This window comes from Anser cygnoides, chromosome 25, assembly GCF_040182565.1.
Source record: "Anser cygnoides isolate HZ-2024a breed goose chromosome 25, Taihu_goose_T2T_genome, whole genome shotgun sequence".
Classification (NCBI taxonomy): Eukaryota; Metazoa; Chordata; class Aves; order Anseriformes; family Anatidae; genus Anser; species Anser cygnoides.
In genome coordinates this window covers 310515-336632 of record NC_089897.1, presented here as the reverse complement: position 1 = coordinate 336632, position 26118 = coordinate 310515, and the positions used below count along the sequence as shown (strand labels likewise).

General features: G+C 48.6%; 2 protein-coding genes across 2 annotated transcripts; one reads left to right on the top strand and one right to left on the bottom strand.

Annotated features, from left to right (window-relative positions):
* The first annotated feature begins 947 nt into the window (after window positions 1–947).
* LOC106048434 (omega-hydroxyceramide transacylase-like) lies at window positions 948–13350 on the top strand. Its single transcript, XM_013200346.3, has 7 exons — window positions 948–7195; window positions 7890–8113; window positions 9504–9569; window positions 10055–10264; window positions 10347–10407; window positions 10900–11122; window positions 13216–13350. The coding sequence occupies exons 1-7, from the start codon at window positions 7000–7002 to the stop codon at window positions 13244–13246; spliced, it is 1011 nt and encodes a 336-aa protein (XP_013055800.2). The 5' UTR covers window positions 948–6999; the 3' UTR covers window positions 13247–13350.
* PNPLA1 (patatin like phospholipase domain containing 1) lies at window positions 11482–24202 on the bottom strand. Its single transcript, XM_013200345.3, has 9 exons — window positions 23443–24202; window positions 20468–20700; window positions 19340–19405; window positions 17797–18009; window positions 17345–17405; window positions 17095–17235; window positions 16692–16797; window positions 16096–16206; window positions 11482–15524 (listed from the first exon to the last, which is right to left on the bottom strand). The coding sequence occupies exons 1-9, from the start codon at window positions 23642–23644 to the stop codon at window positions 15521–15523; spliced, it is 1137 nt and encodes a 378-aa protein (XP_013055799.2). The 5' UTR covers window positions 23645–24202; the 3' UTR covers window positions 11482–15520.
* Window positions 24203–26118: the final 1916 nt, after the last annotated feature.

Below are 26118 nucleotides of genomic sequence, written 5' to 3'. Positions count from 1 at the left end.
TTCCTCGGTAAAACATTACGCTACAAGACAAAGCCAGAACTGACTGTATGCCTGGCACCAGAAAAGTACCTGTTTTTCATTATTTAAGGTTCTGAAACCTCTATTGCTAAAATATTTTGAATTCTTCCTACTGTTGCCATCCCCTCCCAATGCAAAGCAGCTGGTGCCTTTCCTTACAAGCAGCTGTATTTCATAAGACTGCAATTACTGCCAGGGTTTGGGGGAACCCTGAGACACACGGGCCCATCTACTCATGTTTATTAATTCCTCCTGCAAAGCAGGCTTCTTTTTGAAGCCAGCTGTCCCACAGACCTAAGGCTCAGCTTGAGCATGTTATAAATGACTGAGTCCCAAATAGGATTGCAATCAAAGTTTACAATTTATTAAACGAATAGAGGCAAGCAAGCAGCGCTGGGTGCGCCGGGAGTCTCTGCTCCCCCAGGACGCACACCCGTTACGTAAGGCGGCTGGTTTTTATGCTCCTAGGCTAATACATATTCGTTACTACTTCTAGAAGAGGCAGGGTTATTATAATTGGTTTCCCGAATCCGAAGTCCTCCCAGGTGCGCCTGCTTATCAGTCTCTGTTAGTCTCTCGGGGGCCGCTCGGACGGGGAGGCTCATATTCTTCCTCCTTATCTGGTGGTCTCTTGGCCGGCTGTCAGAAGTTACTGCACCTCCGTGCAGAGTCAGTAGTTTTTCTCTGAAGAAATCCCTCTGTTCTCTTCTCGCCTAAACCCAGGCCTCAATGTTAACCCTTCACACCCCTTAGTGGCACGAATTGCTGGACCATCCCTTACAAGCACTTGACCTGATCCCATGGCTGATGCTGCTTAGAGCAGCACAACGGGACATGACCTTCCAAGCTCTCCCTCATTCTGAGCTTTCCTGCTACCTAAGAAGATTGTCATGGCTGAACACGGAACTAGCGATAGGACTACAGGGAGGCCTCAAGTTGTGCCAGGGGAGGTTCGGGTGGGAAATGAGGAGACATTTCTGCTCAGAAGGAGCGGTCAGGCACTGGGACGGGTTGCCCAGGGAGGTGGGGGAGTCACCGTCCCTGGGGGTGCTCGAGGAGAGGTCGGGCCCGGTGCTTGGGGACAGGGTTTAGTGGGTGACACTGGTGGGGGGGGGAGGGATGGCTGGAGCAGATGATCTTGGAGGGCTTTTCCAACCTTAACGGTTCTGTGATTAGGTACGATTAACCCTGAGAATCGATCTCAGGCCTGCAAATCTGCTTGTTCCTTTGCCTTCAAGGCAAGCCACTACAAAATCCAGGAAGCATCTACGTGAGAGGCGGCTCCGTTCGCTGCCCAGGCCCCGCAAGCGCCTTGGTGCAGCTGGGAGCCCCCAGGACCCCGCTACCCCCGAGCCTGCAGCAGGGCACGTCACTGCCTCCGTTTCCACGGCAACGCGCGCACCCGGCGCTGCTCCGGAGCGAGACCCGGCGCGCGGCGCCCACCGCGTACACGAGGCCCCGCCCCCAGCACAAGCCCCGCCCCCTCCCCGTGACCCCGCAGGTCGCGTCGCTCCCTGACGTTCTTTCGGACGCGCCCGAGGGGGCGGGGCCTTGAGCGCTTCCTTTTGCCCTTTTCCAATATGGCGGGCACGGGCAAAATCCGCCGCACGCATGCGCAGCTCAGGCGTTTTTAAACGCGCGCCGAGCTTCGTCACGGGCGTGCTGCCGGCGGCGGGGCCGGGCCGGGCCGGGGCATTTCCCCCGCCGCCCGCTGTGGCACCGCGGCCCTGCGGGGCCCCGCTGCTTGGTTAAGCTGCCTTGTTTAAAGGTGCTCGGATCCTCCCCCAGGACCTGCAGGCTTCTGCACCTTTGCGCTGGCAGTGCTCTGGAAATTTTAATCGGCGACATCTGACTTGTGGCTGGGCTTTTCTCTTTCCAGAATACGCTCCGTGGCTGCGTGCCCGCTGCCCCGGCGGCAAGAGCTGTCCCTGCGGCCGTGCAGCGGGCACCTGCGCCAGAGAGGCTGGCTGCCCCCTTTGTGCGACGGGGCCGGGGCTCTGCCCAGGCGTCCGCTCCTGCCCCGGGAAGGGGGGTGATGTAGCTTGACCCTGGCGTTGTGCCGCGCGTAGTGCTAAGCTGGCTCGGTTTTGTAGCAGGGTGGTCTGACAGCTCTGGGAAAGCTAAAGAGTCACTGCTAGCCTGAAGTGGAGTAGTGTTTGCCCTAATTCCCTTAGACTGCAGGTAGCGATCTGCTACAGATATACCTGGGCGCTCTCCTTGAAGTCTTCGGTGAACAGCTGTGAGCAGGAAAGCGTCTACAGCAGAGAAGGCTCCGTATCACCCATGGCAGCGGGCTGTTTTGGCTGCACGCATCACGGCCATTGCCTGTAGCTGTAGGACATCTGTGAAGTCAGTGGTTTTCATCACGATCAGCACGGTTCATCCGTGCCAGCAGCCCTGGCTGCTGTGGGCAGTGACATCATACCATGTGCCTGGATGAGGTGCTTGTCGCATGAGCAAGGGAAGGGTTTCTGCAGCTGATGCTAAATATGGTATAGGCTGGAGTTTTGTATATGACGTTCCTGTTACAAGAAAAAAAAAAGTATGATGTGGCACCTTCTGGGAGCTGCCAGAGTCACAGAAATAACTGCGGTTTGCAGAGGAATGATTGATCTTTTTTCCTTATAATAAAGATTGTCAGTGAACTCTGGCAAAAACGTTGATCAAGTCAACTCAAGTAAAATTACGTTTTTGGAAGGAAGATGAGCAGATGGGAGCGTAGTTTCTGGGGCTGGTGTTGGCCTTTTCTGGTGATTAGGTGGTGTTTCCAGGTCGCCACTGTGTGCTGATACAACACCTGAGCTGGCTGAGAGGTAGGCAAGGTGTATGGGGTGAGCACAGCACACACCAGTGAACTGGGAGAAACAGTATTTCCCTTCCATTGGCTGGTCCAGACCACTGTGAGAGCCATGTCATTCTATCAAGCTCCTGTCGAGTGTGCTTAGCGAGGGAGGTGCCAAGGAAACTCCTTGATTAATCATTTTTACAGACTTTAGACAAAAAAAAAAAAAAAAGAGAGAGAGAAAGAAAAAAGCCTTCCAGAAAGACTGTCAATTGACTTTTGTCCAGATTTATTTGGCTTTTACATGAGAAGATTTCAACCCAAAATAAAGATATTATCTTGAATTTCTACAGTGATTCCACCCCTACCCCCTTTGCTTTTATCTCCCTTGTATCTGTTGGGAATGTCCAGTTTTCATGTTCTGGATTCGGCAGCACCACAGATTGCTTCTGGTCATTCACAGAAGCAGCAGGGCGATGAGGTTAGGCTTGTTGCATGTGGGAAAGCAGGGCATAGACCACAGGCAAGACTAATGAATCCTTTGGTGTTGGGACAGTCTCGCTAATGTAAATGGGAATACAAAGCAAGAATTTGTACCCTTTTTTTCCAGGAACCCTGACCAGAGGATACAGCCTAAACAAATCCCTGCTGACCCCGAGAGAGGAAACATGCTCCAGACAGCAAGGAGCAGTCTGTCTCTGCTCTGGAGATCTCAGAGTAGCTTTGCTTTTCTGGAAAGCCACGTGCCCTCTGCAGCTCAACATCTTGCAGTCTGAGTTCTTTTTTTCAAGTGCCTTTTGCATCAGCAGCTTCAGGGTTCAAAATGCTCCCAGATCCTGCACACTGTTTGTCCCTTCCAGGGGTCTTCCAACTGTCATGGGGGTTTTTAGATCAGTGATGGGCACTGCTGCAAGTATAGGTTGGTTAGGAAATTTTGGGAGGCGATTTGACACAGCTTGTCTGAGCTCAGCCCTTCCTAACCTTTGCCTTTTGCCCTGAACATCCTGACCAGCTAAAAGCTTCATTGTCCAGGATGATGAATTTAAAGTAGCTGGACACTGCTGTCTAAGGAGAGTGAATGTGTCATATATGGCCTACTGAAAAAACACTCAGGATACGGCTTTTCTGTTTTTTCTCAGTGGCAGTCAATGTTTCGGGACATCCAGTGCTCTGTGTGGGAAGCAATGCACCTACAGCTCACAGCTAGTTAAATCCTGCAAGGTACAGCAGTACAGGCTCATCTGCTGTGCATTTAATGTATTTGACAAATCATGTGCTAATGCTTAAAGTCTGACAAACCACACATCCGATGCAAGTGCTTCGCTGGCCCTCAGAAATGTACAGAAATTACTTCCTCAAAATCTCCTTCCTGAAATGACTTGCACATCGGAAACCATGTATGGGTTAGGAACACCACTGGATTCCCAGAACAGTGCAGCCACAAAGTCACAAGTTTTCATTACAGAAGATCCGTGAAAGAAACATTTTGCTCTGGCTTCAGTTCCGAAACATGCCATCTTTGGGAGCCAAGATAACATCTTGGCAGCCGTCAGCCTGTTCCCTGCTGTGTCCTGACTATAGGTAGGGTGTTGGGTGGGCTTGTAATTAGTTTTAACACCATAGGAAAAAATCGTACTTTGTGTATTGCCACTGTCATTCCTCTCATGAATGCACGTTTATGTCTTCTCCATTTGTCTACCTGAAGAGGAGCTTCAAACTGGCACACCCTGGATGGCTGCTTTGCTCAATGCCAAGCTTGGCTTTGTCCCCAGAGCTGGGATGAAGAGGCAAAGGAGCAAGTTTCCTCTGCTAGGAGCTGTTGCTCACCCCATGCTGAAGACGTGGCATGTGCCAAGCAGCATGAGGGCGTTTGGCCTGGTAAAATACAATGGGCCTAAAACTCAGGAAATCACACAGAGATGTACACAGATGTACACAGTCTGCACCCTGTGCTGTTGCCGGGCAAAGAGTGGCCATGAAGTACCTTCTGCAGTTCCACAGCAGGACTTCTCAATTACCATCAGTCATGTAACAGTAATTCTATCTGGGTCGCAGCTATTTATAGGTTACCTGGATTTCGCCTACATTGACAGCCCCGCTGATGAGGTCTGGGTACCTTGCACTCTGACACCCAGGGCTGCGTAAACAGTCTTGATTTTTATTTTTTTTTTACTAATTCTTGCTCTTTTCAAAAGCCACCAATGACAGTCTGAGGTTCTGAAAGACAAGGAGAGGTGGCGGTACCTGCTATTGATGGAGTAAAAAGGTGGAGACTTGACTTTCCTCTACTTTTCCATTGTAAACACTGTTTACTTTGTTCTACAAGACTGGATAAGAAGTTAAAACAAATGGATCTACAAGATTTCTCAATAATGCAGAAATGCAATTGAGTAAAATGTGGTCTGTGTGGCCTGATTTGTGCATTTGGCTTGTGATTTGAGCAATATACTTGTCTAGCTGTGTTTGTAAAGTAGTGTGATAATCTGTCACATTTCTAGCTCCCTATCCATGCTGCTGACTTAGGGGAGGAGGGCTTGTACCCAGGTCTGGAAGCAATGGCAATGTTAGTGCTTTTGCAAGGCTGGAGCTATTCCCCCACCCTCCACCCTGTCCTAAAGTTGTAAGTCACTTTTTCTTAATCTCAGAAGCTTTCTTCACATGGCTCACCAGTGGATTTCAAACTCCAAATCCCTCTTGCATGTGATAAACAGCACCGTCTGGAACTGACTCTTCTCGTAGAGGTTACACTAAAGGGTAGACAGACAATTATTTCCCATACTTTTGGTTCTCTTTGACGAGGCGTAGAATATATTCCTGTCATCCTGAATTTTCCATTTTTCTTCTCTCTTTCCCCTTTGCAGTTCAACACTGGGATCTGCAATGCTCATAAAGGTGTGTACAAGGAGCTTAGTGGCTTGGCTGCTGGGTGGAGCTGGGTGGTGACACACACAGCTCCCATGTGGAATTGAGGCTGGATTAACGCTGTGTCAATGGTGCTCAGACAGGAGTTAAGGGTTTAGTGGCGACAACAGCCCTGTTAGCACCAGCATGACCAGCACAGCTGCTATGCTGACACGAGGGTTGCTTTGCAGTCCCCTTACATAGATCAGGTCTGCACCCAGACACAAAACTAAAAGTACTACATCAACACACAGCAAAAGGAAAACAAACCTCTCCTAGGTGGTTTTGGAAGCTTTTGCACAAAGACATTGGATAGATCTTCATGCATCTTGCGGAGAAACATGTCCAAATTTTGTTATTTGTTGGACAGCTGCCTCTGCTCTTGCCCAGCTTTCGGTGCTGCTTTTCCACACGGTAGTTTCCCAACATGTCACCAAGCTGCAAGACTAAGAAGGCCTTGGTGGATTATTCCCGGGTGGATAATCAATAGATCACCATGTTTGTTGGACTTTTTCACCCTTTTTACTTTCTTATTGACTTACTGCTCTACTGAAACCTCAGCCATTTAGGAGGCAGATTAAGCCAGGACTTGTTACGTGTACTCTGAATTTTTACCATTTGTGAGCAAACTCAAACCCTAAAATTGTGGAACTAGGAAAACAACTTGAATTGTGATTTATTTCATAATCCAATCACCTTCTGCAAGTTCTCTACTCCATAGGACAGGGTTTGGTAACCTGTGACAAATGGGACGAGACAGTTTTGAGTAGCATCTTGCAAGACACTTGTATACCAGGGAATATTTGCTGCTTCCTACCTACCAATAGTCTGGAAACTTAGGCCAGGACCCCATGGTACCACTCACGCCATTCACCATTTTAGGGAGTCAGCTTTTCTCTCTGGAGAGCTCAGAAATGAGCCCCTGTTGACCCCCGGGCTGCTTCGCTGGAGACATGTGGCCCTCCACACTGCCTGGGGCTTTTACCCAGCAGCTCAGTGCACACCTTTCTTAGAAACATATTGCAACACAGTTCATTTATTTTAATGAGTGGCCTTAGGTATTAAAAGACATCATCACGTCACACGTTTCTGCCCACTTTTGTTGTTTCAATAGACATTTGTCTGTGAGATCTCTGTCATATAGAGAGATAAAAAGACACCAAGAGTGTGGCCAGAAACAGCCAGAAACGGCAGCAGGCTGGGACCAGCCAAGCATTGTCTGGCTTTAGGAGAGACTTGTGAGCCTATCCTGTGCAGCTGCTCTCTTGTGACTTGAGCATTTTGTGTCAGAAGAGGTAATGAAGATAAAGAGAAACGAGAGAAGATCTTTCTCTTTACTGCTGAGAGGCTGCAGTTTCATGCAAGTGTATGAAGCTGGAGTGTTAAAGGCTTTGCAGGAATTGTCACCTGAGATACTGAAATCTGCATCCAAGATCTATGGGGCATCTTCAGGATCGATTTTAGCTGCATTGGTATTGTGCGAGTGTGATATGGGTAAGGGCTATGCACTTCTATTTATTCTCTGTGTAGAGAGATCAAATGTCTAGATAAGCTGGAGCTGCAAAAGATCTTTTTAAATTGTTATCCTTAATCATCAATTAATTCCTCAGACTTTTACAGTAGTTAATTCCTCAGAATTTTACTTTGTTTACATCTTTAAGATTGAAAGACATGGAAAAATTAACCAGCACAGAGAAAATAAGCAAGGTATAGTTATCAAATAAGTCGTTGAGTCTTATTAATTTGAATTAATGATAAGTCTACCTAATATAAGAAATAAAAATGCCCTGCGTAATGTTTGGGGGTTTTGGTAGATTCATAAAACAGAAGGGAAAGAAAATATTGAATGTGGAGAGGATCGGTATTACTGTCCCATGAATTAAAAAGAAATTTATAGTCACATAGCTCAGAAATACACTAAGACATAGAGCAAACAAGATTTTCTTCCATATCTCCAAATTTTATTTTAAGATGGAGGAAATAGAGAGATGGGGTTAGAAAACAAAATACTTCTGCTTTTTGCAATGTTGAAGTTATTGGAAAATCTGGGTCCACACATGAGAGCTTCAGCCCTACTGAAGACAATGGCTCTTTATCAGTATTTAACAGCGTGGTGAAATGCCCTTTTTCCAGGTGGAAATACATCTGAGAAAGTACATAACTAATAATCGCTTTGTCTTGGCTTTAGATGAGTTGCAGAAGCAGTTCATCAGTGGTGATAAATACCGTTTCAAAGGGCTTTTATCCAGACCAGGGAAAATCCTTCACATCCTAAAGGATACCTTAAATAAACTTCTGCCTGTGAATGCCCACCAGCTGGTATCTGGGAAACTGCATGTTATCCTCACCCGCGTACACGACTGGAGAAGCGTGACGGTTTCGGAGTTTGCCACAAAGGAGGACCTCATTCAGGTGAGAGCCGCCCAGGTCCCCCAGGGGAGAGAGGAGGCTGAGTGCGATTTATCTTTGCCCCACGGGCATCCACGAGGGAAGCCTGGCTCCTTGCTGTGATTTGTCCTCACTGGCCTCTGAAGCTGTGGTGATTTTGCTCAACTGGGCAGCTGAGCTCCACCACAACCGCTGTCTCATTTCCCCTCCTCAAAGAGAAAGGGGGAGAAAATGCAACGAAAAGGGCTCAAGGATTGAGATAAGGACAGGGAGATGACTCAGCAATTATCATTATGGGCAAAACAGACTCATCATAGGGAGATTAATGTAATTTATTACCTACTACTAACAAGCTAGAGCAGTGATAAACTAAAAGCAAACTAAAAACACCTTCCCCCCATCCACTGTCTTTTATATGCTCCCCCTGAGCAGCACAGGGGAACGGGGAATGGGGCTGCGGTCAGTCCCTAGCACGTCTCTGCCTCTCCTTCTTGGCCCCCCTGCTCCCCGTGGGGTCCCTCCCACGAGATGCCGTCCTTCCTGAACCGAGCCTGCGGGGGCTGCCCTCAGACAGCAGCTCTTCAAGAACTGCTCCCATATGGGTCCGTATCATGGGGTCCATCCCTCAGGAGCAAACTGCTCCAGCACGGGTCCAGCATAGGTGGCCGCTCCCTCCACGGGCTGCAGCGTGGAGATCTGCTCCGTGTGGGACCCGTGGGCTGCAGGGGGACAGCCTGCTCCACCAGGGGCCTCTCCCCAGGCCGCAGGGGAATTGTGCTGCGTGCCTGGAGCACCTCCTGCCTCCTGCTGCACTCACCTGGGGGCTGCGGGGCTGCTTCTCGCTCCTCTTTCTCCCAGCTGCTGCGGTGCGGCAGGTTGGTTTTTTGTTTGGTTGGTTTTGTTTTTGTGTGTGTGGTTTTTTTTTCCCCTTCCTTAAATCTGCTCTCACAAAGGCACAAACAACATCGCTTATTGGCCTGGCTCTGGCCTGCGGCAGGTCCCTTTGGAGCTGGCTGGAGCAGGCCCTTATCTAACAAGAGACAACTTCTGGATTCTTCTCACAGAGGCCACCCCTGCAGCCCCCCACTACCAAAACCTTGCCGCATAAACCCAATACAGAAACCAGACAGGGCGGCAAGCTGAAAAAAATCAAAAATGATCCCTTTTGATTCCTGGCTGAATTATCTACAGGCCTGCGTACATGGGGAGCATAATAAGGTGTTTCACAGGTTACCTTCCGCCTTCTCTGCCCCTGGCTGTGGCTATCCTCTGCGGTCTGGTTTGCAACAGTCAGTGGTGCCCAGTGACCAAGCAATGGGTCCCATTTCAGTATACACAGATGAGCCACTGTCTCCAAAGCCAAGACATTTTCATGGCTCTTTGCACACCAATGCACTTGTTTTCTCTCCCGTAGGCCCTGTTATGCAGCTGCTTCGTCCCTTTGTGTTTTGGCTTCCTCCCTCCTCTGTACCATGGGGTGGTGAGTACTCCAGTGGTCCTGAGATCATGTCCTAGGTCAGGCCAAGGGCCCATCTCGCCTGTGTCCTTCCTCCTTTGGTGGCATTAGGTGTGTTTGTACCCGTGTTTGCCACCAAAGTTGCTGAGTGCTGTGCAGAGGGAAGAGCTGAACCCAGATGCCCCACTGCCTGACTACAGTACAGACCCAAGTGACCTCCTCATGAAAGCAGCTACCCTTAGTCTTTGGGGTTTGTGGTGTCTTTCTGCTACATTTTCCCACTAATCTGTTAAAGAATAAATGTTCAACAGGGAGACAGGATGTGGTGGTTGTAGACCTGGAGCACGTGAAAAGGACAGTGCTCAGGGCTGCTCCCTGGGAGACCTCCACAGCCCCCATCCCTCAGGCCTATTTGTGACTGGGTGGGGAAGAAATGCAATATGCACGTATGTGACACAGCTCTCCCCTCTTGGAGAAGGTGGCTCAGGGTTCCTTCTTTTCTCTCCTAGCGTTACGTTGATGGGGAACTCGGCATGTGGAAGGCCAACTTCAGATCCCAGACCATGATCACCGTGTCTGCTTTCGCTGGCGAATATGACATCTGTCCCAAAGATTGCCCAGCTGCCTTCTTCAATTTCCAAATCTCTGATTGTATTTTACAGATATCAAAAAAAAACATCTACCGTTTCCTGTGTATTTTCCAGTGTCCCACAAAGCAAGTGAGCTACTTCTACAGGTACCCAGAGCCATGAGGTCCCTATAGCTAGCTCATCTGTCCTGACTGCTACCTCCCTCCTGCAGGTTTGTGACCAGTTTTATGACGACGGCTACCGGGACGCAGTGAGCTTCTTAAAAAACCTGAGTAAGTGGTTGGGAATGAGGAGCAGGTAGGTCAGGTGATTCTCTTACAGTGCTGGTTTTCTGACAGAGGGTAAGGGATATGCTGCTGGCACATATAAAGTGACCGGAGGAGAGACTCCGGCATCTCTGACGTTGACAGGATTACTTGAGTCTCATCCTTCTTGTGTCCAATGCTGAAGCTCCCTGTTTACTCCTTCCCCTCTGAACGTGTTAGGTCACCTCTCTTCTTATGCCATGCTGGGAATGGTAGTTTTCCAGGGAACAGACATGAGAAGCATGGGCTCTGGTGCCTTGTGTGATGTTAGACTTATCATCCACTGATGCACAAAGCTGATGCAAACAAAAATGTTTGGTGGTCCCTAACCCAGAAACCCAACTCAGATTAGCTATGCACTGTGGTCATCAGTCCTCTTGTTTTCCAGTTGCCTGTGGTCATGCCTCGCATTGCTGAAGTTGACCCATAACCTGTGAGAACTGTCTTCTCTTCCTCCAGGTTTATTTGGTATAAATTATCTTACTGAGGACTTTACGCTTCCATTGGACAAGGAATTGTGTCAGAAAGGTGAAGGGACCCTGCACAGGAAGCCAGAAGCAAGAATACTTCACTCCAGGGCCACAGACCCTGAGGACATCACCAAAGAGAACATACTAAGCATCCAGACAGCACATGAAGTGGAGGAGGAAGACCCACACCACCCTTTGCAACCATCAGGAAGGTAGAGGACCAACCCTTTTTTTATCCCATCAATTTTCATTAGCTATGTGACACTTGCCCTGGCCTGAAAGGTTATTTGGGTTTTTACAGGCTCCATGAGCTGAAAACATCTGGAAGGGGAGAGATTCCCCTCAGTGGTTATTAGTGAAGCCTTGTGCTGAGCTTGTTTTGGGTGAAGTTTGAGGGCAGGTACATTTCCCCTGCTTCTCCCTGGCAGACTTCTGACAAATAGCACCCGAACTCCCAGCTGCCCACATTATCATTTCCCCCACAGATGAAGTACAGATCTTAGTCCGTGGCTAGCTCAGAAAGACCCTTTTGGAGGAGTAGCTCTTTCTTATCAGAAGGTGACTTACACTGTGAGGTAATAACTGGTTCTGCCCACACATCATTTAATTAAGGGTAAGGGAAGGAGCAGTATGTCTCAATAGTTCGGGCTGGCTTTGCTATGCCAGTCAAACCAAAATTTCTACTTAGTTATTCCAGCGTGCGACCATGTGCAAGAAAAGATTTTTAGAGCTGCAGATAAACCTCTGCCTGAGTAGGTTTTAAGCAAAATAAGCCAAGTTTAAACCCAGAACTTCTAGTTTTCTGAAATCCTGTGCAAAAATAATGCTCAATCCCACTTCAGTTTTGACAGGGAAAACTGTTGAACTCTAAACATTTGAAATTCCAGTTTGTATTTTTGTTACTAGCAGAATACAATGAACTACATGCTAGGGTGCATCATTGCTTTTCCCTTTATTATTTCTTTTGTTTTTCAGAGTCTTCCAGCATTTCCAAGTTTGTCAGTTTAGGGGAAATTACACAGCTTTTCCAACATGGTGATGATTTAAAATGTTACCACATACATTGAAGAAAAAAATGAAAAAATATACAAATATAGTGGCTTCTACACCTAGGAGGACCATACCAGATGAGAAATAGAGAAGGGGGAAACAGGACCCTCACCATTCCATATCTAAAAATAAAACCTTGGAAAATGAATGCAAAACCTTAAATGAAAGCAAAAAAGACATTTCATTTGAAAACCAGTGTAAAGTACTGACAACTCAACCTGTGGAAAGAGACCTACTGTGAAAATGCATAATAGTTTGCATGCTTGCTTGTTTATCTCAATCAGTCTGATCTACATGTAGCTTTTGAAAGCAGCAGAGTAGGAAACAGGCTTATTTGGATGTTGGACAGGGTCTGGACAATCAGGGGTTCCTTTGTCTCTAGTTTTGAGGGTAGGAATTAAAATGAGCTTTCCCTAAGCCAGCAGCTGGGCTGTAACAGTTTTCACTAACCTAAGATCACCTGTGGTAGGAATCAAGACTTATTTGTTAGGCCAGATAACAACCAAGACATTAGTAAGGGCTCAGTCTCCTGGGGAGAAGTGCCTCAGATTTTTCATGGCTGGGAAGGAAAAGCCCTGATTTAGGTCAGAAAAAGGCTATTTCATTGTCTACGTGTACAACGCTGTAAGGTCATTGGTGTAACTAAATAAGCAAGGGTATAAACCTGCACACAGCTCTCAACTGTGCTCCTGAATAAGCCAGAATAGCTCCAAAACGACTATTGTTTGTGTAAGGCTTGCACAGGAGCAAAGTTCAGGCTAGGTTACTGAGTTAATGACAAACATTTGCCTCTTTATCCATCTGCCCAGCAGGACATTTTGCAAGCCCTTAGTATCTAACATAGAAACAGAGTCAGTCCAGCATAAAACATCTGCAGCAAAAACCCTGAGACACAGGATAGGACACATTTGTTTTGTTTTCGCTCAGTTGCATGGATCAGGCCCCAAGACTCCCCTCCCACTGGATCTAGGGTGGGATCTAGCCTCAGAGAAAGTACCTACTGCTTGGATTGCGTCCAAACCTTCATCACAGCTACCTTGGGCTTCATATCTCTACGGGATTCAGTGTAGACTAATCCAAGCAGCAGAACAGGAATATGGGGACATGATTTTAAGGATTTCAAAACATGCTTATCCTATTACATTGGAGATAACAGGAGGGAGGGAAGCAGCCCTATCAGGTATTTGAATCCAGTTTGTCACAGAAGGGTCAGAAGAGTCAGTCAAATTGACCAATGTTGTTTTACTCCCTTTAGGGCTTTGCCAGCTACAGAAGATTGTTCCTAATGCATCTGCTGCCTTTGACCCCAGTTTATGTTTTAAAGAGAAGCGCGCAACTTGCAACCCAGCCTGCTGACACACACCACGATGCATCGAAGAGCACACTGGCAACAATGTCACCAGCACAGGCTGGGCCACAGCACTCCTCCTATCCCCCCAGGCCTCATTACCCTACCCTAACAGAGCTGTTTGAGGAGAAATACAGAATCTACTGCATGGTTTGAAGGGGGTGCATCTGGCTTTCCCAGCTTGTACTGCCAGGGGTGAAACAAGCTCCTGCATGAGATGATTCAAAGAAATGTCAAACTTTGCCTCTGCCCCTTGCAAAGACTCCTTTGTGCCATTAGCCCCAAGCTTGTGCAGAGCAGACAGCACCAGATGTGCTTGCTTGAAAAGATGAAGGCTTAATAAAGCATAAAGCAGCTGATATGTATGATGAGTCACTAAATACCTAGGTCCTAACACACCTCTGCAGGCTTGTGGTATGGGAGTTCTGTTTTAGGTGTTCCCTGTAGGCTGTTTTTTGTTAAAAGAAAATTCCTGAAGTTTTGCTAGCTTTGATCAAGCATCATACCACGTAACTGGGGCAGGTGAGATGCACTTGGTAGTTCAAGCTATGCTCCTGTTTTGTGGCTGCGATTTGCAGACAAACTTAGTGGATTTGGATATCCAGTTCTTATATGACAGCTTTCTTTGGGGGATTTTAATTCCCATTTGAGTGAGAGATACTGTAACTGTCTGAGGCTGACTGAAATGGCCCTATCCTGCTAAAGGGTGGTGGTACTTGCTAGAGAGACCAGGAGCCTGGTAGAAAGGCTGTTGCACAGTGGGGCTGTCTGCCTGGAAGGGAAGGCAGAAGTGCAGTATAAGGTAAAGCAGATGACAGGCTGACCAGCTCTGCTCCTGCCTGGGAGTGGTGGGTGTCTCTGTCCCACCTCCACTTTGACCTGTGGCGGGGTAGATGGTCATAGTTCACGAGCTGGTTTTGAGCATCCCAGCTTTAGCTGAGGGGCTTGAGTTATATAAATCTGTCCAGTATGGAAGGGAGATAGGAACAGGTTTTGATGGATCCAACGAAAACAAGCACCCAGGTTTCTTTTAGCAAGCTCAAAGGTGCACATTGCAGAGATAGTATTTCCAGGTCATTGATTTCAAGCAGAGATAGCAGAATGTAATTATATTGATCTTTGACTGCGCAGTCATAGTTAGCTTTGAATCTGTTTATATCAGTGCAGCTTTCAGCTATCCCACACTCAAGCCTGCAGTCCCCAGAGCTATTTGTATGAAACTTCCATCTGTACTATTTCCCTTTGTGCAATTAAACAAGCTGTTTATTCAAATAAACAGCTTGTGCTGTTGTGCTGTTTACTGCCCATCGGGAACCAACAAATGCGGGAGACTTGGTTGGGGATACAGCCAATCCGTCAGCATCTGATGAGCAAAAGCTGTTTGGAATAAGAGTGCTGCCATTTTTTTCTACTTACAGATCAGCAACAAGAGGTGTGTTTGCCTAGATTGTACACTGCTTGTATCAGCAAATGACAGAACGATAGAAAGAACTAATGTATTTGTGAAATGTCAGCTCTCCCTGTGTAATAGATACAGTCTCCAGGACTGCAATGCTTTGAAGAAGGAGAAGAGTTAATCTTTAGGCTTCTCCATCCTTCCTTCTTAATCGATGCAAATTCAGTGTGGTCCAAAGGTGCCCCTACATCCACTGGCACGAAAAGCAGGCCTCCAAGTGCATTTGGAGCTAAAGAGTAGGTAGTTGGTAAAATAATTTCAGGAAGCTAGATAAAAATGAATTCATGCCCAGTGCTATGCTCCCTAATGCCTTCCCATCTGTGTTTCACTTTGAAAGTTTTTGACACATTTAAAATGTAACATTTCCTGGCAAATGTCTGTCCTGCAATCTGGATTAAAGAAGGGAGAGGGATGCTTCTGGTGGTCAGTGGCTAGGTAAAACTGGCTGGGTCATACACGCATGCAAGTAAAGATGCTGGATCCCTCCTGTGCAGCCTGTGGTTTGGCTGCAGGTGCAGCACTGCAGTGCTTTTCCTTGGCCATCATGTTAAAGCTGGTCAGGCCTGGATGGGGAGACTGCAGCAATAACTCTAGAAACAAAATCAGCCCATTTCCCCAAGTGAAAAAGCCATCCCTGTAAAACTCCAAAAAGACAGCAGCCACACAGCCATGTGAAATGATCTCTGGTGTCACCCACTGCTTCCTGGGATGGAAAACTACTTGGCGTTGGAGAACCCCAGGGCCCATCCGGGATGGTTACCTATGGGAACAAGTGGGTGGTTAATTGAGCCAGGGTCAGTTAACCAGTATGGACAAAAAAAATAAAATAAAAAAATAAAAAACAGGGATATCTGACACTGAAGGACTGTTTCTTGGATGAGGAATTGCACAGCGATAGCTGCCTGCAGGATAAAATCTTTCTGTGTCAGTCCCTTTCCAGCTGCCTGCAGAGTAACTTGAAAGCAGACTTTAGGTAGGCACGGCTAAAAAGTCTTTGGCAAGTTAACTGCCTTGAATACTTGAGAGTTCAGTACCAAAATGCCACTTGGGATTTTGGTGGACATGCCTCACGTGTCCTCCTAGGACAGAGCCCAGCATGTAAATGTTCTGGAATACGTTGTCATAGGAAAGTGGCGCTAGGCTGTTTTGTAGCTTTTTTCAGATGTTACTGAATAAATAGCACAACATCCCAGGGTAAAAAATAGTTACTTTAAAGATGAAGTACCCCAGATTGGAATTTTTAGCCAAACTCAGCTTCAGTGACCCATGGGTGAGCTCCCCTGGGGTTTCCCTGCTCTGCACCCTGCCCTCCCTCTGCCCAGGCATCTCACCCCCTGGCCATGGCTCTCTTAGGCAAGCCAGGCACCACAGTTTGGAGGAGCTTCTGGAACTGTTTTGCCAGGGAGACGATGTCTTCCAGCAGCTTCCACAGCTGCTTCAGCCTGCAAAAGCAAAATAAGCAGGTGGAGTTTAAGGTCTGGTAAGTACAGCAAAAGGGGGAGAGTCAACAGCAAATGCACGTGGTGATGCTCTTTTCCATACCCAAGTAATCCTATGCTTGCTGCACCCACTCTCTCAGGGCTTGGCGTCAGAGAATACCAAATCTTCCTGCAGAGGAAGGAGCTGCTGCTAAGTTTACCTTGCAAAGGCAGTGGGTGTGCATCAGCTTGCCCTGGTTCATAGTAAAACAGGGACTTACTGCCAGCGTGCACTGCCCCAGAGGCTGCTCTTGGTGTTTCCTGTAGAGCTGCCACCTGAAGGATACTACAGCCTGTTACACACCCCAGCACCAGGCTTGCAGGGGTGCCTGTCTGCCCAGAGCTAACCTGGCACTATGTCCCTTCAGCCTCTCTTGCCACTGCTGAAGGCACAACCAGTTGTTTCTCTATCAGTCTCAGCTTTGATGCCTTTTTCAAGATGGTCTTACCCCTTCTTGACAAAAGCCGGCAGCTTGTACGGCTGCAACAGGACCTTTGACAGTGGATCCTGCAGTCTGAACATCTCCTGCTTCTTCCACTGAGCCAGGCCTGCTCCTATGGGTGACAACACCGAAGTAAATAAAGACCAGTCATTAGAAATAACCCAATAAAGGCAACAACTCCTCCTGTCCAGCCACTCTTGCTGCAGCTCAGCCCATATGTACCGAGCCCATGCCAGGATCCAGCTTGAGCCACTCTTACAAAGCCTCTTTGCAATGGCTACTGCAGCTATAGACATAGTTACCCTAATAAAAATCTCAGTAATGCCTTAAATATAATATTGAACCCCTTAAAGCATTTAGTGGCCTCAGCTACCCCCAAAACCCAAGGTCAGCACCCTGAATGCTCTACCTGGAAGGGAGTGTGGCACCAGGTACTGTGGCACCCATTTGCCCAGGCTGTTCAACATCCCACTGGGCTGCGGAAAGTCGCTCTTCCCACACATGCTGGCAAAGCGGAAATTGCCGTCAAAGTAGTTAAAGCCAAAGGCATCTGTGAACCATGAAAAGAAAGGGCTGATGTTTGGCCAGCCGCATTGGCTATGCGCTGCTGAGCAGGTCGTGCTTCTAGGCTGCGCTTCGGGTCCTGGGGTAATACTTACTGTTCCTGCACAGGAAAAGGGCCGTGTCCTGGTACCCTTGGGAAAAAATGTCGTTCAAGATCTGCAAAGAGAAACACTAGAGGTCACTAAAGAGCTCTCCATTCAGGAGAGAGAGGCAGAATGTATGCAAAGCTCTTTTGCTGTGGAGGGTTGGGAGTGACAATTTGGGACAGAATTTGGGTGGTTTCCAGCCACCAACACACTGGTCCTTTGCAGGCTGTCAAACGAGGCGGGACCCTGTCCCAGGCTGGTCACCCACCAGCAGCGTCCACTAAAAATACACTGCAAAAGGAGTGGGGACTGCCCCAAGGCAGTCAGGGTCCGACTCCTTCCCGTGAAATCCAATTAATTAATGACGGAGACTGATGTGAACCCTAAAGCTTGGGAAGGTAGATCCAGCACTAATTTGTTTTAACCAAATCAAAGGTAGGACGAGGGCCTGGTGTGCTTACCATGGTGCTAGGTGGAAAGAGGGCATAGCTGATCCTGCACAGGTTTTCTACCGAGATCTGAATGCTGCCATTAAAGATCTGGAAACAGTAGAAGATGGCGGGACAGTCCCGTGGACAGATATCGAGCTCTCCCGTGAATGGAGACACAGTGATCACGGCTTCCTCCAAGCTGGAGACAGGCTGCAGACCTGTGAATCCTCCATCAACGTATCGCTGAAGGGGAAGAGCAGAGGCAGGATTTGCTCCAAGGGTTGCTACAAAGCACGTGTGAGGGCAGCGTCACCTCGCCTAGATGCCAGCATCTGCCGGCTCCTTCTGCTGGGTGCCCTGCCCGCAGCACCTAGATGGCTCCCCAGCCACGTGCTGTATAATCCACAGCACTTCTTAAAACGGAAAAATTATTACTTTAGTTCATAAAGCTTTATAAAGTTGTTAAGAAGTCATACAGGGTCATATAAATTTAAAGTCTTGAATCTCAGGTTTGGTCTTTTTCTGTCGTTACTGTGAGCCCAATCAGTAGGGTGCCCACATTTAATAAGTGTCTGCAAATCCCTGGAGAATTACTCGCTGGGCAAGGAAAATGTTATTCACTGTATTCCAACAGGAACTGGAATTTAATGCTCAGCTTGGTGGGATTTGAGGTTACAAGGACTGCAGCATATCAGATTACAGGCTAGTGAAATACCAGTTCAGAGGAGTCTCATGGAATGATAGAAACACAAGGTTGGAAAGGACCTACAAGATCATCTAGTCCAACCGCCAAGTAGCAGCATCACCGGGCTCTGGGCTCTGCACACACTGTACGCTTTGTGTAAAAGCTCTGCAGCCTGCGTCAGCTCTGGAGGCCTGGCCACAGGCAGCCATGGACACCCACGGACTGAGCAGGGCCCAGCAGTGCAGATCGACAAGAGCTGAGGAAAGGCCCTGGCTTAAAACCAACTGCAAACCAAGTATCATGGCTTCGTGGGCTTTGACACACAAATGGGTCGTGATGCATTAACTGCTCTGTGGTCCGCTGCCACGCTGCGTGGAGAACGCGCGGTGCTGTGCTCCTCCTTCACTGAGGCTTAGCAGGAAGTCAGACCAAATCTGTTGACTTCACTGCAGCGTTTCATAGCAAATGAGCGCGCACATGGTTGAGGGAGGATCCTCCCACAAACTTCTGATGTTTCATCCATGCAAGTCTGCGCTTGAGTGAATGGAGACATCTGTGCTGCAGACAGATCCTGCCTGGGGTGACCGGATTGCGTGTCAACGTCCCGAGTGTGGGCGTCCTCTCATCCCACTCTGGAGACCTGTGAGGCAAGATGTAGTTATCCAGGCTCTGTCCGTAGGCAAAGCATCAGGGGGCTCTCCAGATGGCCATTCACCCTAGCTAATCATGGGATGGTACAAAGAGCATGCTAAAAGGCTTTATCATCTTCCATTAACAAAGGAAGATGCCTGGACAGGTACTAGACAGCCTCCCTGCTGAAGGGAACATGCGGTTTAAACCCAGGAACATACTGCTCCAAGCATATGTTTTCTTGAAAATATCACTCACCACACCTCGGTAGGATGGAGGGATGAACCCACAGTAGATAGGAAGAAAGCAGCTGCAGATGAGAGCCTGGGGGAGGAGATGAATTGCAGAAGTAAATGTTCTTATCTAAGTTGCCCTGAACAAAGGCTGCTCAGCTGGGTGCCTGCAAATTCAGGCTTGACAAATCATCTGGAGCCGGGCTGTCAGCACCACCTGGGCTTTGCATGTGACTGTGCCCAGAAGAAATGTTTCAAGAAGGCCAAAACATCTAATTTCAACACAGCTTCTCTGGATAAGGGCATACCACTTCACTTCTTATTTTGTAGCTGCCAGCAACATTAAAGTTGTATATCCATATATCACTGTCCAAATGCTGCTACTAGCAGTGGCAAGGCGAAACTTTGGGGTCATTTTTCAGACTTGAGGTTTTTGGACAAAACCAAAACATCCTCACAATGCATTTTCATTCTGCTGGGTGTATAACCATTTTTTACCAATCTCATCAGCTGGGAATGAGTATCTCAGGCTCCTGGGTTCCTCTGGGACATGCACCACAGGGTGAACACCAGCAGTTCTGCTGTCCTCTACTGGGACAAGCAAGTCCATGATCTCATGGTCAGCTTCATTAAGGTTTTACCCTGGGATTCTTTCCCTGGCAGCCAATTTGCTAGCTAATTAGCTATTTGTGGTTCGGCAACAGAGGCACTTTGTCCAGATATTTCCTCCCAGGAAAGCGCTGAGGAAGTTAGAAAAATTACTGCCAACAGGACTTGGCCAAGAAGAGACCTGTTCAGGAAGCCGAGAGGTCTTGTTAGCATTAACAGCACTCTTTGCAAAAGGTCATTAGCACTTAAAGCTGGCCAACATGCCAGCATCAGTTTTTTGAGGCTGGAAATAAACCTTCTTCTCTATAAGAGCATGATTTATTCCTGGCTGGCTTTGGACCTAACAGCATCCTTCTCCCTCCCCTCCCTCCCTCCAAGCCTGTAGGAGCTGATGGTGATGGGACCATGGCTTTGGCAGAGCTTCCTGACACTCTTCCTATCTTGGGTAGAAAATAGTGCAGTTAACAGCACCGATGTTTAGGTACTTCCACCCTAAGAGGTGGGTAGAAGTCTTCCTATGGGCATCAGAGGAGGGTCCCGTTACCTGAATGAGCTCCTCCTTGGAGCTGAACTCAGAGACCATGACGTTTTGGCCGTCCACTACCCGTGTGAGTGAGATGTGCAGCCGCCCCGAAGCCACCTGGTAGGAGTCCTCTGGCAGCCTCCGTTGCAAAACAGCCCTGATATTTGCCAGCAAGCTGCACTTGGGAGAGAGGGGGCCCAGGATGGTTTTCCTGGCTTCCTTGGCAGTTGCAAAGAAAAATTCCTTTAGGTCATCTGATACGGGGCGTGGGGGGCGGAGGAGAGAAAGACAGAGAAACAGTCAATATTGCCTCTGCCCCTAGAGTTATATTTTCAATCCTATTTTTAACACTGCACACAGTTAAAGTATTTTATGGATCTGAGCACTATACCCTGGGATGACACTGCTGCTCTAACTGGGGACACGGTGACGAGGTGGAAAGAGGAACTTCACCCCATGGTGTCCTCAAAGGACAACATGCTACTGAGCACAGCCCCATTGGTGACTTCCTCATGAGTGCTGAAGAGTGCCTGTCACGGGCTAGGGACAGGATCCAAAGTGCCCCAGAAAGGGGGAGGCAGTGCAGATGTGGGGTTGTCAGTGCCAGTGTGACTTGCACAACATACCCCTGCTCTGTGCAGGGCTTTCCTGCAAGCTGGGCATCCTGTCTGCAGTGTGCTGGGCCTCCCCCCCCATCTGAGCCCTGGCGACATCCCAGCTGGTGTTAAAAGCCGTTGCAGACATTTGCACATACCAGAAGCTGGATTAAAGGAGGAGAACTGCAGAGCCCCAGATGAGGGGGCAGCAGCCAGAGGTTTTGGAAGTAGTGGGAGGAAGAGAGTTTCAGTAAACCCCGTGGTCAGCACTGCTGGACTGATCCTTGGTCTGTTTGATGAAATGGAGAGGTTACCTGGGGGAATACCCCACCTCAGGCAGCTAAGTTGTGGCCTTGTAAAGCTTTTCCAGCTCCACAATCCTGCAAAGAATGATCCTTATGCCTGGGCAGGCTCACCAGGACTCTGCACGAGCTTTTGTAGGGGCAGAGGTGCTGTCTTGTGAGATTGCTTTAAAAGCACAGACAGACAGACGGTGTCCTGAAGGCAACTGGAGCAACACAGGTATTAAGAGGTGTTATAACTGTTTGAGCGGATGTTTAGGCCATGTGGTGCGATGATTAACTCTCAGTGGGTTCATGTAGGGTCCTCAGGGACAATGAAAGAGCTGGAGACACCCCAGGCATTGCCTGGCTGCTCTGCTCCCTGGCAATGGGGAAAACCTGAACAACCAACCTGTGAGCTGCTGGGCAGGCAGTGATAGCTGGCTGCAGCTCCGGAGGCTCTGGCCAAGGGCATGAGGTTGCTTGGGCTGACCCCCACATGCAGTGCCATCGCTGTCCTGCTGCATCAGCTTGCTGGTGATAACCACGTGCCCAAGAGGTGAGTGGTGGGATGGCAGGGGACAGCCTGGCTTGGGGAGCGCTGAGCTCCTCACCCAGCCCAGGCATGCAACTGCATCCACCCCATGAGACACCCCTCCAGGGGCTGAGCACGCCCTTAACCCTCATTCTGCACCTCTTCTTGGCTAGAAACTTGGCTAGGTTTGGGCCTCATTGCATTTCCCTTATTAGAAACCCAACCGGATACATCACTACTCAAAAGATCTTTTCTTCTGGAGAAGGTGCTTCGGATACAAGATCATCTGAGCATCTCCACTAAGGGGCCAGTGCCCAGCCAGCCCAGTGCCGCAGCCCCCTGTTCCAATGCTGATGCCACTGGTGAGAGCAGCTGGACCGACCTGCACTTGTGGGAGCCCCAGCTCCATCCCATTGCACCAGAGAGGAGAGCACTAGGGCCCTTGCTGATTTGTAGGGAAGTTCATCCCCACATGGGCAGAAAGGTTTCTGACAGAACATAGCCCGTTGTTTTGTCTAAATTTATTTGCCAAGTTCTGAATTATTTTTAGCTCCAGCTGAGTGACTCTAGTGCCCATCAGAGGTTATAAGTGTTTTACATTTCCTCCTTGCTTTCTCTTTTATTATTTTGACCCTAAGAAGAGTGCCTGGACCCTGATCCTCCTGAACATCCATATCGCTTGATGCAGAGGCTGGATCAGCATTCAAAGGCACGTCTTGCATACACTAGTTTACATACAGACTGCAATTAGAAACATGGTAGGATGTGATTATTTAAGTGGATTAACTGCTCTGAATTAATTCTACATGCAGATTTATTGCTAAGGGGGCCTATTTCCACATTGTCTAAAGTGGTTCAGAGTAAAAACCTCTTCTGCACCAATAAGAGCTCCAGCCAGGAGTGGGGACCGCCGTTCCCCTGGCACATCCTGTCCCACAGATGAGCCCTGGTGCTTCTGCCAGCAGGAAAGTTTCTCTGCTATCTAGAAACAGGCATTGAGCGACATCTTCCCTTGTGCTGGATCAGTTGGTTGGGCTGACCCAAGCAGCACGCAAGTGGGGCTGTTAACCCTATAGACACCCATGTGGCTGCCGCTCGCATCCCTAAGGACGCTAAGGGGTCTGACCCATAGGGAAAAGTGGGGGTATTATGTGGGCATAAGCACATTATATGTGCATATTATAATATGGCATAAGCTCAGCTGAACTTGCCTTGGGACACTTCTCGGCACTCCCTGGAACTGGCAGCAGAAGGGAAGGAGTTCTGCTCCTTCAGCAGAAGCAGGTGGATGAGCCCATGCAATATACAGGTATGTCCAGATTTGCCCATGTGGTATCTACCCAACCACCTGAGACAACGTTCAGACAGCACTAACTGGCTTTTTCAGCTGACACCACCCAAAATTGCTTCAGGGTGACTGCCAAAAGTGACATCACCTGAGGATTTCTTTTATGCCTTATAAGTGATATGAGTTGCACCAGTAACACATCCCGCCTCCCAGCAGTGCTTAAGACATTATCACCTCCCGTTCCATTCTGAAATAAAAATTCTGTAGCAAAGAAACCCAGGCGGTCATTGCCTTACCGAGGCTGATGCCACACACCACGGCGGCAGCGATGAGTGAGCCGGCGGATGAGCCATAGACCTTGCAGGCGGATTTGAGCAGCTCGGGAGCCAGCTCCAGGAGGGACTGCACCACCCCAACCTGGTACAGGGCAAGAAAGCCACTGCCTGAAAAGGATAGCGAGAAAGGGGTGCCCGAAGCCCGCAGATCCTCCACAGTCATCTTGAGGTCAAATTTCTAGTTCAATGTCACAAGCCGTCCTTCACCATGTAAACGTCAAGCTCTTATCTCCTCTGCTTTCCTCAGGCTCCTCTCTGGCTGCAGCGGAGTTCAGAAAATGGATTTTTTGCCTTTTTTAATGATCCCAAGGTGTTTACATTCACAAGCTACTTCAGTTGCCTCCTGTGCTAAAACCAGATTTCCCCTGGTCTAAACAGCTCCTGCAATCCTCAAGGACGGCCAAGTCCACTGCTCAGGGCTGAGTCAAGACTTCCCCTTTATAACGAGTGATCCTACGGCCCGTCAGCGGCCACCTGGAGACGGTCCCCACACTGCTGTGCCACCACGCCTCAGAGCAGCCACGCAAATTTTCCTCTTTGCTTCATGCTTTGTTCATCAAGGGTGTTTTTCTAAATTGGATTCACCTTCAATCCTGGCTTAGGCACAGCTCAGTACTGAGTGAGTAAGGGCTTGTATAAGACACTTAAAGCCAGAGGGTGTTACACAAGGAGTGGATGTGGGGTGTTACACAGAGTGCTGTGATAGGTTTGGAAATAGCTCTTGTAATTGCTCCGTTGGAAACTGTTTGTCTTTGCCTGACTTCTGGATGTTCTTTGGCAAGAAATCCAAGGAGCTGGATTTTCTTTCCTCTTCCCCCTGGCTCTGTGCTTTGTAAGGCCCCAGGAGGATCCCTGCAGCAGCGCTGTGCTCCCCAGAGCCTGGGATACCGACCCAAAGTGCAACTGCCTTCAGGCTGCCTCCATTAAAAATTAAAAACAGGGAAAAACTTAATAGATTTCTAGTGCCTTTTTTTGCCTTAATAACCTAATGCTGCTGTCAACATGCAGAATAAAAATTGTCATTTTAAATAGATTTATTAAATATTACTAAATAATGCGTCACTTATGTTGTCGAAACACATATGCATAGTGTTTAACGAATAGTACATACGTTACCTTCAAGGTTGTGTGTCTATTATACCCATATGCATAATATGGACACGTACATAACAGGCATGCTTCAGGAGAGACTTCTCATTCCCTGGGCTGGTGTGAAAGCCTGGCCAAAACACTGCAAGGAAACAGGACTGTCCCAGCATCCAGAGGAAACCTTCGCAATGCTGTTCCCCCCTGAATCTCAAGAACTTTCCTTGTCCTCTCCAGCCACGGCTGAGTCCCCTCTGTCCCGCTGGGGGCTGTATGCTGTGTGGTGGGAGCAGAAGCTCTGACCTCAATGTGTAAAATACTTCTGGATTGGAGTTTTGTTGGTAGCTGCCATCAGCAGATGAGCATCAATTGCAGGTACCCCTGGATCAGTGTCACTGCATGGCCAGGGATGCCCTGGGCCACAGGACGAGAAGCAGCAAGCTGCCAGCTCATAAACCTATTGCAACATGATCTGGCCTGTCCCAGCAGTGAACAACTGCTTTGCAAGAGGGTGTTTGCACGTGACCACTTCCTACTGCAGATATACAGTCTTACCGGATTCAGTCTTCTACATCCATTCATTGTCTTTTCTGTGTTTGATTTTTAGCTCCTCGACAAGTGAGTGTCCCACCCGCATGCCCCGTCCCATCCTTCCTGCCAGCTCATTCAGCCGTACCATGGCTTTGATCTGTGTGATTCATGCCTCCAGATCTTGGGAAAGGCAATTTGTTCACTAAAAGGCACTGGCAAATATCTGCCAATAGAAGAAAGGTAAAAAGCATCAGCTCTCACTGCAACTGATCTGAGCACACGAGTGCATCAGAAGTACATAAGTGTTTGCACACTGAAAGAAATTGTTTCCGTATGCTCTGTGAATTAAATCAGCAGTGAGTGTGAGAAGGTCCCCAGCAAAGAAAAGGAGTACAGCCCCACACCGAGCCAGGGCCAGTCCAGGAGAGAGGCAGAGGACATCGAGCAGGATGGAAAAGAGGATGAGGGTCCGCGCACAGGGAGGACAGGAGACACCCAGCCTGGCAGGGCAAAGGCAGCCCCTCGAAAGCTGGTGGCTCAGCCCTGCAAGGACTTCATGCCCAAATGCCCTGGGCTCCCTTTGGCTCAGGAGGAGACAGGCTTTGGGGGCGCACCTTGGGGTCTGCAGCCAAGGGGTGCACAGCCACATCCCAGCATTTCCCACCCTCCCCCAAGCCTGCAATGAATTATAAGGAAGATCCTCAGGGGGATGGGGGGGAGGCAGGGAGGCATGCAAAATCTGCCCTTACCCATTGCAAATGCTGCGGCCCCAGAAAGCATCCTGGTGGACAGAAGCCTACTTGGCTGGCTGCCATGCTCCCGTGAGATGAAGCCTTGTCATCATCCTCTTAGTGACAGCGAATTTTGTATTAATTGCCTCCTTAAGTGCTAGGCTGATTTTCTAAACCACCCTCCCCCTCCCGGCACCTGGCAAAGCAGGATTAGCAGGGCCTAACTACTTGGGACAGCGGGGTTCGGGCGTGCTTTCAGGAGAACCCTGTGTGCGTGGAGCACCAAAGC

Bases quoted from the DNA above. Each gene is read 5' to 3' on its own strand.
- LOC106048434 (XM_013200346.3), top strand. From the start codon at position 7,000: ATGAAGATAAAGAGAAACGAGAGAAGATCTTTCTCTTTACTGCTGAGA. The intron at 7,196-7,889 runs GTAAGGGCTATG...TCTTGGCTTTAG, and splicing joins ATTGTGCGAGTGTGATATGG to ATGAGTTGCAGAAGCAGTTC. The intron at 9,570-10,054 runs GTGAGTACTCCA...TTTCTCTCCTAG, and splicing joins CTCCTCTGTACCATGGGGTG to CGTTACGTTGATGGGGAACT.
- PNPLA1 (XM_013200345.3), bottom strand. From the start codon at position 23,644: ATGACTGTGGAGGATCTGCGGGCTTCGGGCACCCCTTTCTCGCTATCC. The intron at 18,010-19,339 runs GTGAGTGATATT...CTTCCCCTTCAG, and splicing joins CTCCATCCTACCGAGGTGTG to CGATACGTTGATGGAGGATT. The intron at 16,207-16,691 runs GTAAGACCATCT...TTGCTTTTGCAG, and splicing joins CCGGCTTTTGTCAAGAAGGG to GCTGAAGCAGCTGTGGAAGC.